The sequence below is a fragment of the Acipenser ruthenus genome, chromosome 30, assembly GCF_902713425.1.
Source record: "Acipenser ruthenus chromosome 30, fAciRut3.2 maternal haplotype, whole genome shotgun sequence".
NCBI lineage: Eukaryota > Metazoa > Chordata > Actinopteri > Acipenseriformes > Acipenseridae > Acipenser > Acipenser ruthenus.
The window spans coordinates 9,846,275-9,863,625 of record NC_081218.1 but is presented as its reverse complement, the minus strand read 5'-3'; the positions used below and the strand labels follow the sequence as shown (position 1 = coordinate 9,863,625).

Below are 17,351 nucleotides of genomic sequence, written 5' to 3'. Positions count from 1 at the left end.
CTTCCCCAGCTGACAGAAATGCAGAGGCATGGGTCTAGAAAGGTTGCCTAGACTTTGGACGGCTGGATAGTGGAGATTTGATGCTTTGATATAATCGGTCGGTCCTGGTCGGCTATAATCTTATTGTACTCTCTTATTGTAATCACGTCTGATGTTCGATGCTGAGTTATTGGAGAGGACTGGTAGCCATGGTAATGGTGTAGAGTGAAGTGACTACTGACCAATCTCAGAGTGGCATTGATTTGTGTGTCGACAGACGGGTCGAGCACTATTCAGCCGTCGATGGGACCAATGCTTGTGTTGCCAGCAGGGTTCGCTGTAGAGCGATGAGGAGAAGCAGTCCCTGCTGGTTTTACCTCCCTAACCCACAGGAGCGCCTGGGTCAACGCAACGCTCCCTTCGGAGTCACCAGCGAAGACCGGCCTACAGCATAGCGTTGATTAACCTGATGGTATGTCGGCCCTTGCGCCACAGTGTCAAAGGTCAACGAAAGCAGCTGCTGTTTTCAGTTTACATTGGTAGTTACGACCAGCTCTGAAACCTGCTTGCTCTTTGGGGACCATTTGCTCCAGGATTGGCTTCAATCTTTCCATGAGAAATCGCTTCATCAGCTTGTAGCAAGTGCTGAGAAGGGATACTGGGCCATAGCTTTTGGGGTCGTCGACCTTCTTTTCTGGCTCAAGGATGGCTAGGACCTTGGCGGTCTTCCATTCTTTCGGTATTTTGCTGGAACTGTGAATGTTGGTAAAAAGTAGAGGTGGGCAACAATATGGAAATCGTATAATCGATAATATCGAAGTCTTCCAAAACACAGAAAAATTGCACAATTGCAATCCAAACTGCTCTTTTAACCTTCTTTTTCCTTTTCTTATATTCAGGTAGTTCATTTATATTGAGTTTGTCAACTTTTCTCAATTCTTTCTCAATAATCTGTTCTTTATATCCCCTTTAAGATTTATTTTGAATTCTATGTAGTCATTTTCATCAGAACAGATTCTTTTTTTCCTTCTACCCAGTCCTTTAGGAATGGCTCTTTTTGTATGGATAGGATGTGCAGATGACATGTGTAGATGCTGATGCATATCAGTAGGTTTTGACTAAAGACCTGTTTTAATAAATCCTTGATCAAGTTTAGGTAGGGCTGTTTGTAAATTCGCCACCTGGTGGTTTAATCTACCAGTTTTAGAGTTCAAGAACCAAGGATCTCGATGGAACAAGAATGGCCAGGAGACTTCAAGACTGCAGTTTTCAAACTCAGATCAGCGGAGACACAGCAGTAGACCCTTCTTGTAAATGTTGTAAATCGAACCCTGATGTTGACATCGATTATCGTGCAAATTCTAACGAAGATTATCGATCATTATCGAGTTAAAATGCTTTTAAAAAACAGTTTAAAGGAATAATAAGTCCTCTTTTTCTAGAGCATGGTATAAAAAACTCATTCAAACAAATCCCGATGCTTTAAGACACGTTTGATAAATACATTGGCATTTAAATATAGCACTCTCCAATTTTCATATTCCTGCTGTCACTAGACTTTGCCTTGTTTTGTGTAAAATCTGACAAATTTCCAGTGTAAACATGATGGTAAATTAAGAAAAAAATTAAAAATAAAAATCAACCCCTGTCCAAAGGAGAAAAAAAGAAAAAACAAGGTTTGAAAACTACATTAACATCATGGCCTATTCACATGGAAATAATTCGATCTCTCATTTGTTTTTAATTTGCTGTTGGTTACAATTTTATGAATTACGCGGCCCATCTTCTGCTAGTGAAAGCAGCCGTCCCTTCGTGTGCCGCGGCTGCAGAGATGCAGTTCACTTTTTGCTGTCATATTTTAATCAGAACTTTACATGACTTTGCATAGCCACTTAGATTTGCATTATCTTCAGTGAATACAACTATATCGTAGTTTTCCCAACCATTAGAGGTATCTTACCCTTTCCTGCAATGGAAATTTCGACAGCGACAACTCCTGTTGATCATTTTATTTTGCGTCTCCATACATGAACATGTATAATATCTCTTTCATACATGTATGTGGATTTATTATTAATGGACTTACTGCCCACATCGCAACCAAGATATGTAGAATATCTCTTTCATACGTGTATAGGCCTAATCAATCTACATACCACGTTGCAACCACAAATGCATCTCATACTGGAGTGCTCAGAGAAGCGTTTCACCCATGTGGATACGCTTACACTTACACAGTACATTACTAAGGCCCTACCTATTCCATGGCCATGAAAAATGTGACACGGACCGTGAAATTCATTCTTCACCGTGAAAACTGTCTATTTTGTATACTTGTACCCTGCACTTAAATCCAATTAATTATGTGTATTGGTACAGGTTCCTAATGTGATTATAAGCTTATTTTAATTTCAAAAAGAAAACTGGACAGGATCTATTGATTGACTCTTAATAGCAGCCAATAACCACTCTGGGCTCTCCTCACTGATTGGTAGATATGGGCATCTGGGGCAGGTTTAGTATCCTAGGAGATCTCATCTGATATTGTTAAGGTGTCCTTCCAGTGATTTGTACAACTAATAATAAATAACTATTTTACACACCACAAAACAAACTCCAGTGTTGTGTTTTACTCAGAAGGTGCTGGAAAAGCAGTCTCATTTTAAGTTTTAAATCAGTGTTTTGGTAAACAGGAAGCCTGCTTCAATGGTTGCTATGGAACTCCTCCCGTTGCTATGTGTCGTGCGCAGGGGAAGGGAAGTGGAACAGAAACAGCATGGCTACGCAGGGAGCTGGCAAGTGTTTGCAAAAAACATATTGTTAATGGACCTATATTTCTTTAACAGCGATATGTTTAAGTTTATTGAACACTCATTCATCCTAGCAAGTACTAGTAAAGATTGAAGGTACATTACTTGAGTTCAGACAGGGGGTGCCAATACTTATGTCTGCAACTCAGGAAGTGCCCTGATTATGAAATGTGATGGTATCTTGTTTTTATGAAAGTGCTTTCACAAAATGTTCCTGTATTACTACTGTGTTAAATTGTACTCTCACTCACACTTTTGTAAGGCAATCTCTGTTTCGGTGTTTGGACTGCTATCTGACATCTTTCTACACCTACTCTACACCCTGCTGGAGGATTCAGATTCACTAGTGTCCTCTACGCCAGTGGTTGGGAAACAAAATTTTTAATAATATGTATAAAATACATTAATAAAGCAGGTTACTCTTGATCTCTGCATCATCATCCTGTATTTGTTCACAGACGCATATTCTCAGTAGCTTTTAGAAGCAACACCACAGATTACGTTCTTGACAGTAAGTTAATATATACAAGACCTGTTTTTAATTTCATGGAATATTCAATTGCATTAAAATATTATCAATTTGTTATCGTGGGGTCCCAATCGATAAATAATTGGATTATTAGCGTTATCGTTACAAGCCTCCTTCTTATTATTTAAAAGCAGAGCAGAGCGGTTTCAGTCAATTTGATTACACAGGTTCCCAAACCCTGTCAGCCAATCAAAGCACTATAATATTCAGGTGATGCTTCACAGTCCAAGCCATCGAAAGCACTCCTGAGCTAGCAGCATACCATGTGCTAAAAGAGGCTCAATGGAACAGATGGAAAGCTGAGCTACCTGTATCTCGGTGTTGCCTCCCTCCAGCAGACAGATGGCCAGCTGAATGCTCTCCTGGAAGATCTTGTTGTTCTTGGAGCTTGTGATGAGATCGGTCACTAGCTTGGTGGCCCCCTCCCTGTCCAGGCGGCACTGGATGGCAGCGATGGTCGCCCAGTCTTTCTCCAGATCGGCACCTGAGACACAAAGAGAGGAACGTAGAAAGAGAGAGAGAACCTGGAAGTTGATTCAGTACAGAAGACTCTCGCTAATCCAAACCCTGCTAGTTATAACCTATAAACCAAACTCTGCTATCATAACGCAATGCTGAGGGTTTGCTGTATACTTCCACGTCCCTGGAGCAGGTCTACAGTATTGAAGAATTACCTGCAATACTTCCCTCAGGCAGCTCCCCCTTGCCGTTGGGCTTCTTGTTGTACAGATAGTTGTTAAGAAGGACTGTCCTCAAAGAAATTGCCTGCGAGGAAGAGAAGGGGTGGCTGCATTATGAACAGGCACAACTGGTACAGGATCAATGGCTGCACTTTAATTATTTTCATCCTAAATAAAACAAACATGACCAGTAATAGAAATGGCCTGACGTGCTTAAGTGGGGACAATTTCTAAAGGCTTATTTTTTAATTTCTCCAGTTCTGCATCGGTTTACAGTTTACCAGTTCATCCAAAGAGGCCAACGCCCACCTTCTCATCGAAGTCGTGCTTCTTGACCAGCATCTCCTGCAACGTCCGCAGCACCTTGATACACAGCTTCTCATCGGAGGACATCAGGCTCTTGGTGTGCTGAATGAGCCTGCATATGAAACAGAGCCGTCCCGACAATGAACCATCCATTCACAGCAATGCATTCCCTCCCTTCTCACTGGAACCTCAACTCTCACAAGTCCTTCTACTGAAGATCCTGTAGTTTATCCAGGAGCGCAAGTGTGAGGCTCAGCATTTGTGGTTCAAATACAGAAGTGTTTTTATAGTGGTGGCAGGATAAGGTTGCTTGACCATGGTCACATTCTGTGTTGTAAGAAGAGGTTTTAAAGCTTTCATTATTCCCTCTCAATAGGTTTACAGTACGTGAATGTAAACAGACAAGTATGAAGATGGGTTCAAATCCCCACAAAGTGCAGCCTGCAGACTCACTTGAAGATGAAGCCGCCGGTCTCACAGCGGATCCGGGCATCGGTCCCCTCCATGAAGAGCAGCTCGGGTTTGTGCAGCACGTCCACCAGCACGGACAGCTCCGTCTCCACCAGGGGCCTGAGGCGATCCTCCAACGTGTTGATGACGTCCTTCAGGGAGACACACCAGGACCAACATAGTTTACAACACCCCGCAGGAAGAGAAGAGAACTAGTTTCACCGCCTCCCTCCTGCTAAAATCTTATATAAATCAATATACATGGCAGATAATGCATTTACGCTTACATCCCTCCTCTAGTATCACTCCACTGCTCGCCTGGAGCTGCTGTTTTCAACCTTATACTTACAAAACATTAGAAAGCAAGAAAGCAAAAGAGCAAGAAAGAAAGAAAGAAAGAAAGAAAGAAAGAAAGAAAGCCAGTCCCGGGCCCTACCTGCAGCTTCTCGATGATGTTCTTGTAGTCCCAGGGGTTCTGGGCTGCAGTGCGAGTGCAGCGAGCAGCACTCTTATAGTTGGGGTTGTTCTTCGACAGGGATCCCAGGACACTGTTGTTCAACAGGGTGCTGATCTGACCGTCCAGGTCCATGGGCAGGATGATGGAGCGGCTCTTAGCTGCAAACCACACACAGACCCGTCATCCAGGGACAAGGACAGGACACAAGGTTAAGACGTGTGACGCAGTCAGAACATTGTTCAAGAGAGAGCCCAGCTTGACAGCGGAGAGGACGGGATAGCCAGTTGATAGTTCCTGTATTACACGGCTGTGTGATACGTGAAATACGCGCTCGTTAATACCAGTAACAGAGCTGCCAAACTGTCAAACACTAACAAATCTCCAGAATTCTTCAGTTCAAAGTTAGTACTTCCCAATTGAGCTCTGGCCGTCCAGGCAAGCCCCCCTCCACTCAGCTATCCCTATCCCTGCCCCTACCTGTCAGTGCCAGGGTCCTAACACATGCCTCCACCAGTCCCTTGTGCTGCTGCTGAAGCCAGGGGCAGTCGAGAAGGCGGATGGTGGAGAGGAGCAGCTGGACCACGAGGGTGTGATGGCTCTGCAGTTAAGAGATTTGAGACATTTAATGCCAAATCAGAATGATCATGGAATCATTATGCATGTCCCTTTCTGGATTCAAATGAGATTCTAAATGGATGCCAAAAGAGATTTATAATGCATGTTAGGAAAGCCAAATATGCAAAATTGCTTTAATTCCTGTATCCGCCCCTCAGTTTAGTCTGCTGCCTACGTTCATCCATGCGCTAGACTAAGGGATAGGCAGCTCTGACCTCTGCTACAACAGACTGAGATCAAAGAAGCCAGCCATTAAGAGAACTCAGGAGTCCTGATACCTGCAGTGAGGCGCTGTTCTCAGAGAAGGGGGAGCTGAAGAAGGCGTTGATGGTGTCCAGGACCACGTTGATCACGTACTTCTCCAGGATGGGGTCTGAGAAACGCTTCTCTCGCTTGTTGCACATCTGGGGAGGAACAAGCAGAGTGACGCTAAACTGTCCTGATTGAGTACAGTGTGCTTGTGGAATCCAGTCTGTGCTTGTGTTGTTTTAACAGCCCTACCCTAGCCATGTCCACAGTGAAGTTATCGAAGAGCTTCCAGATGTGATTGCTGGTGTAGATCTCCTTCATCTCCACCTCTGTGTCCACGTAGCAGTGATTCACAAAGTTCACGTAGGCGATCTTCACCTGTAAGGAAGGCAGGGAAATGAGAGCTGAGAGGCTGAACCGGAAGCAGGTTGATTGGACTTTATTCTATCAAGTAAAAGCAGCTACCTCATCAAAAAACACCAGCATATATCAACTGATCTGAAATTGTGGGACATGAGTTTTTCCCCCAGGACAGCCCTCAATGCACTGTTGGGTCGGGACTGCATGAAGCTGTGGCGGTTACCTCTGTGATACAGTCCTCGTGCGTGACCACGCGCACCACATCCTCCAGGGGCAGCAGCGAGGTGCACTTGATCTCGGTGTAGACGTTCTTGCCCTCGGCACAGGCAGCCAGCAGCTCCACCAGGGAGATGTGGTACCTGAGGGGGCTGTGCTCCTCCACCCCCTCCCGCGCCGCCGCCATCAACTCCAGCATGACGGCGAACGAGGCCTTGTCATTGTAGAAGACAACCACATCCTCCCCTGCGTTCGTCAGCTAGAGAGAGAGAGAGAAGGGAGGGGGACGAGAGAGAGGGGAAGAGAATTAGTGTCAGAATGCACTATTATCATGATTACCATGGTCCGGTGAGGAGAACAGTGCAGCAGACCCACCTCTGTCATGGTCATGTCCTGGCACTTCTTGACGTACTTGCCCTCTGCCTTGATGATGGTGTGCAGGAACTCGAGGTACTGCACATGGCGCCCGTGTGTGGCCAGGCAGTGGATGAAGTGGTGCAGCACGGTCTCGCTGATCTCCGTGCACAGCTGGTAGTTGTTCATGAAGATGTGCTGCACCGTCGCTGCCTCCAGGAGCTGCAGTAGGAAGAACGCAAGCAACTCACACAAACAAACAGGCAGCTCACATCACACTCTGCATTTATACAGGAGAAAGGTGGGTTTAGAAACCTTCGTAATTTTCTTTTGTAACTTTAGCTGCTTGCAAGTTATTAAATAAATTGCTTAGAATCTTTTTATATAAAGTGTATGGGCTCATACAGTTTTGCTGTAAAGTTAAAAAAATACACACATTCCACACTTTGTGTTGTGGGTATTCTGTAACCCCTGCTTGTTTTCTAACAGTCCTCCCCTACTCCCACTCCTCCCCTCGTTCTCTCCTCCACCCCACCTCCCTAGCTCCACTATTCCTTCCTCCCCAGCCGCACCCACCCCTGGGTTGAGGAAGAGATTGAGGTGCTTGTGGAGCAGAGCCTGGTTTTCTTGGTTTCCTTGGCAGAACTTCTGGAGGAAGTGGTGGGTGTGTTTGATGATCTCCAGCATCTTCACATCAGTCTGGAGAGGAGAGGCACACAGAGAAAGGGAAAGAGGAACAGGGAGAGACAAGAGCAGACATTTGTTTAAAAACAAAACAAAACACAACCAGTGTGCTACCAAACGTGTAAAACGGAGGAACAAGCTTGGAGTGGGTTGGCAATCTACCTTCCCCAGAGTTAGTAAATGCATTTATACCACCAAGAATCCCATTTATTCATCATTAAATAGTAACTTCTTAAGAGTGCTCGGGGTGTCTGGTAATACATAAACTTCTGTATCACAGTTTATATTGTGTAAGGAAGTGTCATAATTCACCATGCAAGACATACCAAATGACATTCTAGGACTGAACACATGCTAGTATATAAAGCAGCATTAAAAATACATGTGTTGTTTCCTTTCTTTTAGACTGAGACTGAAAAGCTTCTAAGTCCCTCTAAAGGAGCTGCTTCAAGGCTGCTGCTCCCACCTTGTCGTAGGGGATCTGCAGCAGGTCCAGCATGACCTTGTGGGCCCCCATGTTCTTCAGCAGGCGCTGCTGCTTCTTCCACACCCCTGTCCCGCACATCTTATTCAGCTGCTCCAGAATCTGGGGAGGAGCAAGACAGGTGTGTTCAGTTACTGGGAGGCTACAGACATTCAGGCAGCATACCTCTGTATTACAATTACAGGGCTGATGAACGGCTGGAAAACAGTCAACAGTAAACTAGCTTCCATGTAACTGATCTGAATACAGGACTACAGATTGATGAAGTATTGTGTTAACGTATGTAAATATAAATATTACACACACAGAGTACAATTTGAGTTCCTTTGTACACCCGGCACATTGTATTTCTCTGGTGAGCTTCATTGCCCTTCCGGTGCTCGTGGTACAGACTGACCTCTTTGACAATCTTGTAACTCTCACTGCTCTTTTCAGCTTTTGCCTTCTTCTTGGCCTCGTCTTCTGCAGGAGGCTGGAAGGAAAAGTAAAGGGAGTGAGACTGCGGTGAGACCAGCTGTGTAAAGTCACTGAAAGCTGCTGTATGTCAGGAGTCGTGTTTTGTTTCTTGCTGGTTTGTTAGAGCAGTTTTATTCCTCTCTGAAGGTTTGCCTTGCTTTGAAACGAGCCCCCTTCAGTCCTCAGGAAGCCCTTTGAGTCTCACTCATAATGAACACCTCACCTTCTCCTCCTTCTCCTCCTTCTTCTCCTCTTTCTTGTCCTTCTTGTTCTTCTTGCCATCTCCTCCGCTGCTCTTCTTCTCCACCCACAGCTCAGACTTCTCTACCATGGTGCGCAGCCGGTCCAGGTCCGACTTGATCAGCTTGTAGTTATCCACATCCTGAGTAGAGATCAGCAGCTGGACCTGGAGGAGAACAATCACTGGGGCAGTCAGGGGCATGATGATGATGATGAAGAAGGAAGAAGAAGACGACAGAGCTGTAGGACTTGGATCTGGTCTCAGATTCAGAAGTTTAAACAACAGGTTTCAAAGAGGATGAGGAGGAGGAATAGGAGGATCTGTTTTGTAGAAATGAAAAGCACCAAGAACAGCAGGTGGAAGAGCAGGGGTGTGTGTCCCGGTACCTGTTTGAAGGTGTGCAGCACCTCGTTCCTCTGGCTGAAGTGCTTGAAGAGGAGCTGCAGGGCCCCCGAGACAAGCGGGGGGTAGTCGTGCATCGTCAGGTGGATCAGGACCCTCAGAAACATGCGGCCCCCCTCGTCATCCACCTCCAAGATGCTGTTGCCCTTCCTGAAGCAGAGAGGAATCTTTGCATCATTTCATATTCACTTAATAACAAATTTAATTGTGAAGAGACTAAGAGAGACAGGACATACCCAACTCCAAACATGGCCTCAGCTTGTTCTCCAATGCGAAGCAGGTTAATCGTTGCTGGACAGAAGCAAAACACATATAAAATAACTGAAAACAATTGTTGGAATTCATCAATGCACAACTTCCTCCCCATTGAACAAGCAATGACATGAACTGAATGAATATGAATATCTACTCATCTAGTGATTACTGAATCTAGCAGGTCACTTGCAGAATCCTAGATAGTGTCAGCTGGCGTCAGGGGCACAGCACTCTTGTATCGGAGACACTCGGAGTGTGCTCAGCCCACTCGGGGTGTCGTGTGAAGGGTCCACCTACCCGCCTCCTCAATGGAAGCCGTGGCGTCGGCGTCTCCCATGGGGTACACCTCCAGAAACTCCTTCTTGAAGACGGAGAGCAGGAAGGAGATGCGGTAGTCCAGCCGGACATTGAGAATGAACTGGGGGAGAGACACGTGGATACTTTGTAACACCGTGCTGCAGGCAGGGTTTGCACTGTGCAGATTGCACAACTACTGAATGTCTTAGTGAGATTTTGGGATCATGGAGCAGCAGCGCCACTCCCTGTTACACAGTAGCTGTAGTTCAGAGGCTGCGCTGTACTCTAATTGTGACCGACTCTAATGAATAGTTTCCACTTTAGCACTGGAGCAAAGCGTTTTGCAAATCAACAGCAGCAGGATGAAATAAACAGATTATAGCAAAAACAAACTCCAGCAACAATAGATAACATCCAAGCCAAATGCACTGAAACTAAAAACGAGCCGATCTGGTTTGGTTCACGAAAAACAAACTTTTTCCGTGTCCCTGATCCAAGCTGTGGTACTGCTCGCCTGTTTCCACAGATTGAAATACACTACACTGCTCCCTGCCGATGCCTGTGCCCCGGACACTAGAACCTGACAAGGAGGGATCACCAAGGTTTAAAAATCCATTGTATTCCCTCTTACAGACATTAGGCACATTATCATTGCCTCCCCCACTACAGCTGTGCTTAAACAACGTTGTTTGATCTATATAAAAATTTAAAGTACTTAAAGTTCCCAGCTAATACTTGGCACCAAAGGGGTTGATGGGCCGAATGGCCTCCTCTCGTTTGTAAACTTTCTAATGTTCTTATGGTTGTTATCAATACACTTTACAGTGCCCCATCCATTCTAATGAAGTACATTAAGAAGTGTGTAATCCACAACTGCAAATCCAGCTAACACACACCCAAACTACTCAGGGGGGTGCAGTCTGTGTAAAGAATAGTTACACAGCCACGCACCGTAGCTCTCCAAAATATGCTTCTGTCTTTGAAGTTTTAGGTTATTGGAGGTCATGCCTAGCCACAATAGACCCTGGATAGACTACAGCGTGGCTAGAAAGCCACTGTTTTTACTGGTGTCTGACGGTCAACAAGACTGTGGAGGGTGGTGCTTCTGTAGACACCTATAGTGTTAATGCAACACCTGCTTCATGCAACTTGCATCTAATCTGAAATAGTTGAATCTACATATGCCTCCTGTAGATAAAGCTCTTCAAATGAAATGCCACCTGAAGTTCTTTAGCATGTTTTGCTGTGATTTTCCCAAGGTGTGCTGCAGTAAACTGCAGGTCTGTGCTCACCTGCATGATCTCCAGTATCTTGATCTTGGTGTCCATCACGGTGACGTCCTGCTTGTCGATGCTGTCTTTGGGCTTGCCTTGCAGGTCTGTGCCGACGCTGGTCTGGCTCGATGGGTGGAACAGGGACTGCTTCCGGTTCAGGACCATGGTGGACATCATCTGTCCCATCCCATGGATCGACCGCTTCATGTTCTTCCCTGGAGACAGGCTCGCTCGTTAAAGACTAAAACTATAGGAAACCAGCAACTGGTTTCAAAGACCCTCAATTAAAACTAGTCTTTGCCTACCTCACTTAAAGTAACATTAAATAGTCCAAGATGATGTGAAACCAGCCGCAAGTCAAGAAGACAAACGTTTTGTCTAGTGCCTCCTTCAGTGTAGAAGGTTAGATCTAGAGCCCTGTGTTTTACACGAATACGAAATAAAACAAAATGCAACCATAGAAAATGAATTGCAACCTATAAAACAAAAATGAATTGCAACCTATGAAACTAAAAATCATTAAAAAGCAAACATAGAATGACATTTTTAAATTGGGAGGTTTATACAAAAAATACTTTAAATAAATACTTGCAATCATAGTTGTCAAGGCTCAACCGTTACCATGGGTGGTCCAGTGGATAAAGAAAAGGGCTTGTAACCAGGAGGTCCCCGGTTCAAATCCCACCTCAGCCACTGACTCATTGTGTGACCCTGAGCAAGTCACTTAACCTCCTTGTGCTCCGTCTTTCGGGTGAGACGTAATTGTAAGTGACTTTGCAGCTGATGCATAGTTCACACACCCTAGTCTCTGTAAGTCGCCTTGGATAAAGGCATCTGCTAAATAAACAAATAACACGGTGTGAAGGGAGACAGAAGCTCTGACCAGCACTTGCGTGGATGTATAATTTGGAGCGAGTCGTTTGGGAATTAAAATTGTGATGGAAGAGAAGAGACGTTTGTTTCTAAAATTCCTAAACCGCGTATAACAATCAAACAACGCTGTAAAGAATTTGAGCATGAGGCGATGTATGCAGCTGACATTGACAAAATAATGATCTGCAGATTTTACAACTGTCGGCTGGAATGGGAGTCGAAAGATACAGTCGTTAAGCATTAGCTGTTAATTCCTTTTGGAGTAAATATGGCTTGTTTGCTTGTATTTTGTATTAGTATGCAAATTCTTTATTTTATTTCAAGTAGTGCAAACTTTGCACTGGAGCAAATGCTGTTTTGGTTTTTAATGGAATTTAATGAATGAATCTGCTTTGCTTAGTTTTTAAATACTGAAAAACCCCAAGCTTGTTATATACTGGAGCCCTGCTTCAGTGCAATGGGATTGAAATACAGTTCCTATCGTTTTTTAATGGGTAGACTGCTGTATGTGCAGTTATAGTAGGGCAGTGTAAATAGATAGTATTTACTGTAAACAGGCAGTTCATTAAAAAGAGTGGGGGACTGTACGTTACCGTTACTGCCGCTAATGAGAAATTAAGGTAACACATTATTTTTCTGTGCGAGGTCTGTTTGTCAAAATGAAAAAAAAAAGTGGATAATGTTTAATAAAAAATATGTATGTAGTTAAAATATGATGTATACTATAAATATACATCTATTTGGGTTGTTTTATTAATGTGTATCTGTAATAAAACAACATTTGTGAAAAATAAAACTAAATAAAACATATCTGTGAAAAATCAAACGAAAAATTATAAAAAATCTAAATAATTTCACGTGGCTCCAGTTATATCTTACATCATACAATTCAAATAAAGCGTTCTGGGTGGTCAACAAAAGACCACTGAAGAGTTAAAATACTTCCTTCTTACCTTTTATGTTCATTGACTTGCAATTCTTCAGTTCTAGTTTCTCTCTTTCACCACAGACATGTGTAACACATGCCAGAGCAACCAAAAGTATCATCTAGTGCACAGCTCCTGTGAACCAAGCTTCATTTGGCATTGCTGGCCATATACAGCCGCTGAGCACCAGATTGCACTGGCTCTTGCTGCTATTAACAAGGAAGCGTTTTCTCTCACCACTGAGGTCCTCCGGGAACATGTTCTGCATCATCATGGGGTTGGGCACGCAGTCTATGATCCCCAGCAGTGTCCGGGTTAGGCGCAGGAGCTCATAGAAGCTGTAGAAGCCAAAGTAGATGAGGTGTCGAGCCAGACTGACGACCTGCAGCAGTGGGGAGAGGAGACTGCAATCAGGGAGAGCACGATGGATTTACCTGCGGAGGACAGAGGGGCTACGTGTGCAGACGAGGGGGAAACGGGCTGTTGGAAAACATGGATCGAGAATTGATTAGCAGTTTGCTACGCATGTGGACTGGCAGAGCTATACTGGTGTTCTTTTCTGAAAAGAAACTAATATTGCAGATAGCAGACTGTTTGGTTCAAATTGCATGTACTGCTTACAATTGATAAGAGACCTTGTGTCTACAAGCTTCTTGTCCAACATTGACTGCAAGCTAACAAGATATTGGTGCTGTGGACCAAAAGGTTCACAGGGAGAGTAAGAGATAATACTACTGGACTTGAAGGGTCTAAGGCAAAACGGAGAGAAGATGACAAAAACCAGATGTATGGACCTTTTTGGGGCACCAGGGGTTTGAGGAATGCACTGAGTTCAGAGGTCGTCACACTAGACTCACACACACACACACACACACACATACACACACTCACACTAAATGAAATATATGTTTACAGGATAATGAGTTGTACCTTTTCATTGGTTAAGTGTCAGAGAAAGAGGCGGAGAGAGACACCTATGCAGAAGGGTATTTAATGTCATGCAACAATTGTAAGAACGAGTATTCTGTTTGTCCTGTACCTGGGACCAGACTCCCTGCATATTTCAATAAACCTAACAACTGACTGAAGAAAAGGACTCTGTGCAGTTTCTTGAATCTACTTACTCACCATCCTCTTTTTTAAGTTACATCACGGGCCCTACTGTGAAGCAGATGCAAAGGCAAGTATCAAATGATATCGCACTAGCAAGACAAGTACGAAGACAAGATAAGTAAATATATTCTTCAGAGTAGTTTTTTGCCCTCTCAACACTGCAGACCTGAAATCAGGTTCAGGAAAGAGAACACTCAACACTGCAGAGCGCTCTAGTAGTATAGGAAAGAGAACTCCACTCAACACTGCAGAGGGCTCTAGTAGTATAGGAAAGAGAACTCCACTCAACTCTGCAGAGCACTCTAGTAGTAGAGGAAAATTAACCCCACTCAAATGTGCAGACCAGTAAACAAACTAATATTTCTCATACCATTTCTATGCTGATGATGCTCAGATTTTCCTCTCCTTCCCCACCTCTGACTCCACCATCTCCTTCCGTATCTCTACCTGTCTGTCTGCTATTTCCTCCTGGATGCACTCGCATCACCTCAAACTCAACCTCTCTAAATCTGACCTCCTTTTCTTTCCCTCCTCCTCCCCCTCCTCTGATCTCTCCATCTCTGTTCCTCTGGAATCTACCACACTCTCTCCCTCTTCCTCAGCTAAGAACCTTGGAGTCACCCTGGACCCCTGCCTCTCTTATTCCCAGCACATCTCCACTCTGGCACGCACTTGCCGATTCTTCCTGAGCAACATCCGAAGAATCCAACCCTTCCTCACCAACTATGCTACCCAGCTCCTGGTCCAGGCCCTGGTACTCTCCCGCCTAGACTACTGCAACTCCCTCCTGGCTGGCCTCCCTGCGTCCACCACCCGTCCGCTCCAGCTCATCCAGAACTCTGCTGCCCGCCTGGTGTTCTCTCTGCCTCGCTTCGCCCACGCTACTCCACTACTCCGCTCGCTCCACTGGCTCCCAATCACCGCTCGCATCCAGTTCAAGACTCTTGTACTAGCCTACAGATGCCTTGACCAGTCTGCACCCAGCTACCTCCAGACCCTCATCTCTCCCTACACCCCCACTCGACCTCTCCGTTCCACCTGCACTAGAAGACTAGCTCTACCTCCGCTACGCTCCCCTGCTTTCAGAGCCCACTCCTTCTCCACCCTTGCTCCGCAGTGGTGGAATGACCTTCCTACAGATGTCAGGACTGCCCAGTCCCTGACCACATTCCGGTGCCTCCTTAAGACTCACCTCTTCAAACAGCACCTGTAGAACTCCTCTGTTTGTATCCTGGGACACTATCACCCTTCATGTAAATGTGCTTTATTTTGCTATTATCTGCCCCCTATTTTACTGCATTTAATCCTGTACTTCAGAATACTGTAATCTGCCAAGTGTTTAACCTGTAGTACTTTGTATTTAATCATATCCTGATGTAACTATCACTATTTAATCATATCCTGATGTAACTATCACTATTATCTGCTGTATTATTGAATTGTGGTTTGTCACACTTGTACTTTGCTTGAACAAAAGTTATTGTATTTCTTGCTCTTATTGTATTACTTGTATTGTAACACTTGAAATGTATTTGCTTACGATTGTAAGTCGCCCTGGATAAGGGCGTCTGCTAAGAAATAAATAATAATAATAATAATAATAATAATAATATCTATACCTACTTACTGCTTAATCAGTTCAAATGGTTTAACTCATTTCAGAAACACAATGTCTTTGCACACGTATCACAGTAGAGCCATGCAGTATACATCTGTTGTCTTTGGGGGGTGTTGTCTAACCTCGTAGGTGAGTTTGTTCTTCTCCTCGTTGGCGAAGGGGAAGTCGTCGTTGAGCACATTGTTGAGGTATTCCTCCACGAAGCCCATGGTGCTGGAGAATGTATTCTTCTTGTTGTCCCGTGAGTCGTTCATGTTGGAGTCGTAGCTGAGGAACACGAGGGACTTAAGTTCAGGAGCCATCTCAAAACTACCCGAGTGTGGTACGCACACCAAAACACACTCACAAACAAACCAACAAACAAACAAAGAGTTCCAAGTTGTGTTTGCAAACAAAAACACCCTGAAAGATTTACAGAAAAAATGGTTTTGCAGGAGATCAGAAATGCAGACCCGTCTGACAAAGTGCATTACGATTAAATATGAATTATGGTGCAATTATTTAATACTAAAACACAGAATACCAAACAGAACTTATCTTTATCACAGTTATCTTTTTTTAAAAGCAGCTAATCAATCCTAGGTTAAGTGAAGCAAACCAGAAGAGAGAGAAGCAGACGAACAGTTTAGCAGCAGCCTGAATGAAGCAGATAGGATTACAGACAGGGGGTGCCTCTTACTCTTTGATGGTGATGCTGGTGGGGATCTCAGTCCACAGCCGTGCGAACCTGACGGAGGTGACGAGCTCCTGGGGGTCTCGGTCCACGTGGGTGTGCAGCATGAGGTGGCAGAAGGAGGCGCGCAGGTCGTAGGGCAGCATCTCGTCCGCCATGCACAGGAAGATGAGCTCCACGTCCAGCTGCTTAGAGATGTCATCGATGGCCAGGTACTGGCGGTCCAGGCACATGCGGGCGTACAGCTTCAGCTGGTAACGATAGTAAGTGAGCACGTTCTCATCGTGGTTGTTCCCCTGCCTCGCCTCCAGGGCCAGCTGCCGGAGGCCCTTCTCCTGCTTCTCGTTGGTCTTGTCCATCCAGACCAGCCACACCTCGTCCTCGTCCACATCGTCCTCCATGCCATACCCCGAAGGGTGCAGAAGCTCCTTCGCTGTCCGACGCCTTCCATAGGAACAGCAGGGTGAGAGAGGGAAGGTGAGTGAGAGGGAGACAGAGAGAGTGAGACAGCGAGAGAGGGAGATAATGAACTGTAAAAAGGACTCCACTCCCATCTATGAATCCTAATTAAAAAAAATAATCAATCTGTAATGGCCACGCTATGGTGTTACAAAGAGTCTTTGAGTTTACATTAGAGCCATATGCTGAGATTTGTGATGATTGGTCTATATGCTAATCTAGATATACTATACTGCATAAACTGTAACAACGGCCTGGCCAGTTCTCTGATATAAATGATTTCTCTTCAAATATCACATAGCCCATCGCAGGATTAACCTTTCAGCAATGCTGAGACTGGATGACAACATCACTATTGGTGGTGTTGAGCTGGCGGAGATAATATTAACTAAACAAGATGGAAAGGAAAAGAAGAAAACCTGGCGGTGTCCAGAGCAGGGGCACTCACTCAGTTCTGATGAGGATGTCCTGGTTCTTGGGGTCCAGCACACACTTACAAATGAGCTCCTGAGTGACCGGGATGGCCACGTGATTGGACACACACAGGTCTGACAGGTAGTCAAGGAATCTGGGAGAGGAGGGCACTGGTCA

At 44.9% G+C, this 17,351-nt stretch overlaps 1 protein-coding gene across 1 annotated transcript in view; it reads right to left on the bottom strand.

Moving 5' to 3' along the window:
* The window catches only part of LOC117396958 (inositol 1,4,5-trisphosphate receptor type 3-like), a 47,902-nt gene that overhangs the window by 11,437 nt on the left and 19,114 nt on the right, over window positions 1–17,351 (bottom strand). Inside the window, exons 18-39 of the mRNA XM_059004515.1 lie at window positions 17,209–17,328; window positions 16,308–16,745; window positions 15,751–15,895; window positions 13,135–13,279; window positions 11,117–11,313; window positions 9,825–9,945; window positions 9,509–9,563; window positions 9,257–9,422; window positions 8,853–9,035; window positions 8,571–8,645; window positions 8,156–8,275; window positions 7,582–7,704; window positions 7,027–7,227; window positions 6,659–6,910; window positions 6,328–6,453; window positions 6,105–6,230; window positions 5,689–5,809; window positions 5,191–5,369; window positions 4,758–4,906; window positions 4,308–4,416; window positions 3,993–4,083; window positions 3,627–3,802 (exon numbers count right to left, since the gene is read on the bottom strand). Coding sequence (XP_058860498.1) covers window positions 3,627–3,802; window positions 3,993–4,083; window positions 4,308–4,416; window positions 4,758–4,906; window positions 5,191–5,369; window positions 5,689–5,809; window positions 6,105–6,230; window positions 6,328–6,453; window positions 6,659–6,910; window positions 7,027–7,227; window positions 7,582–7,704; window positions 8,156–8,275; window positions 8,571–8,645; window positions 8,853–9,035; window positions 9,257–9,422; window positions 9,509–9,563; window positions 9,825–9,945; window positions 11,117–11,313; window positions 13,135–13,279; window positions 15,751–15,895; window positions 16,308–16,745; window positions 17,209–17,328 — 3,418 coding nt within the window. The remainder of the gene's footprint in view (window positions 1–3,626; window positions 3,803–3,992; window positions 4,084–4,307; window positions 4,417–4,757; window positions 4,907–5,190; window positions 5,370–5,688; window positions 5,810–6,104; window positions 6,231–6,327; window positions 6,454–6,658; window positions 6,911–7,026; window positions 7,228–7,581; window positions 7,705–8,155; window positions 8,276–8,570; window positions 8,646–8,852; window positions 9,036–9,256; window positions 9,423–9,508; window positions 9,564–9,824; window positions 9,946–11,116; window positions 11,314–13,134; window positions 13,280–15,750; window positions 15,896–16,307; window positions 16,746–17,208; window positions 17,329–17,351) is intronic.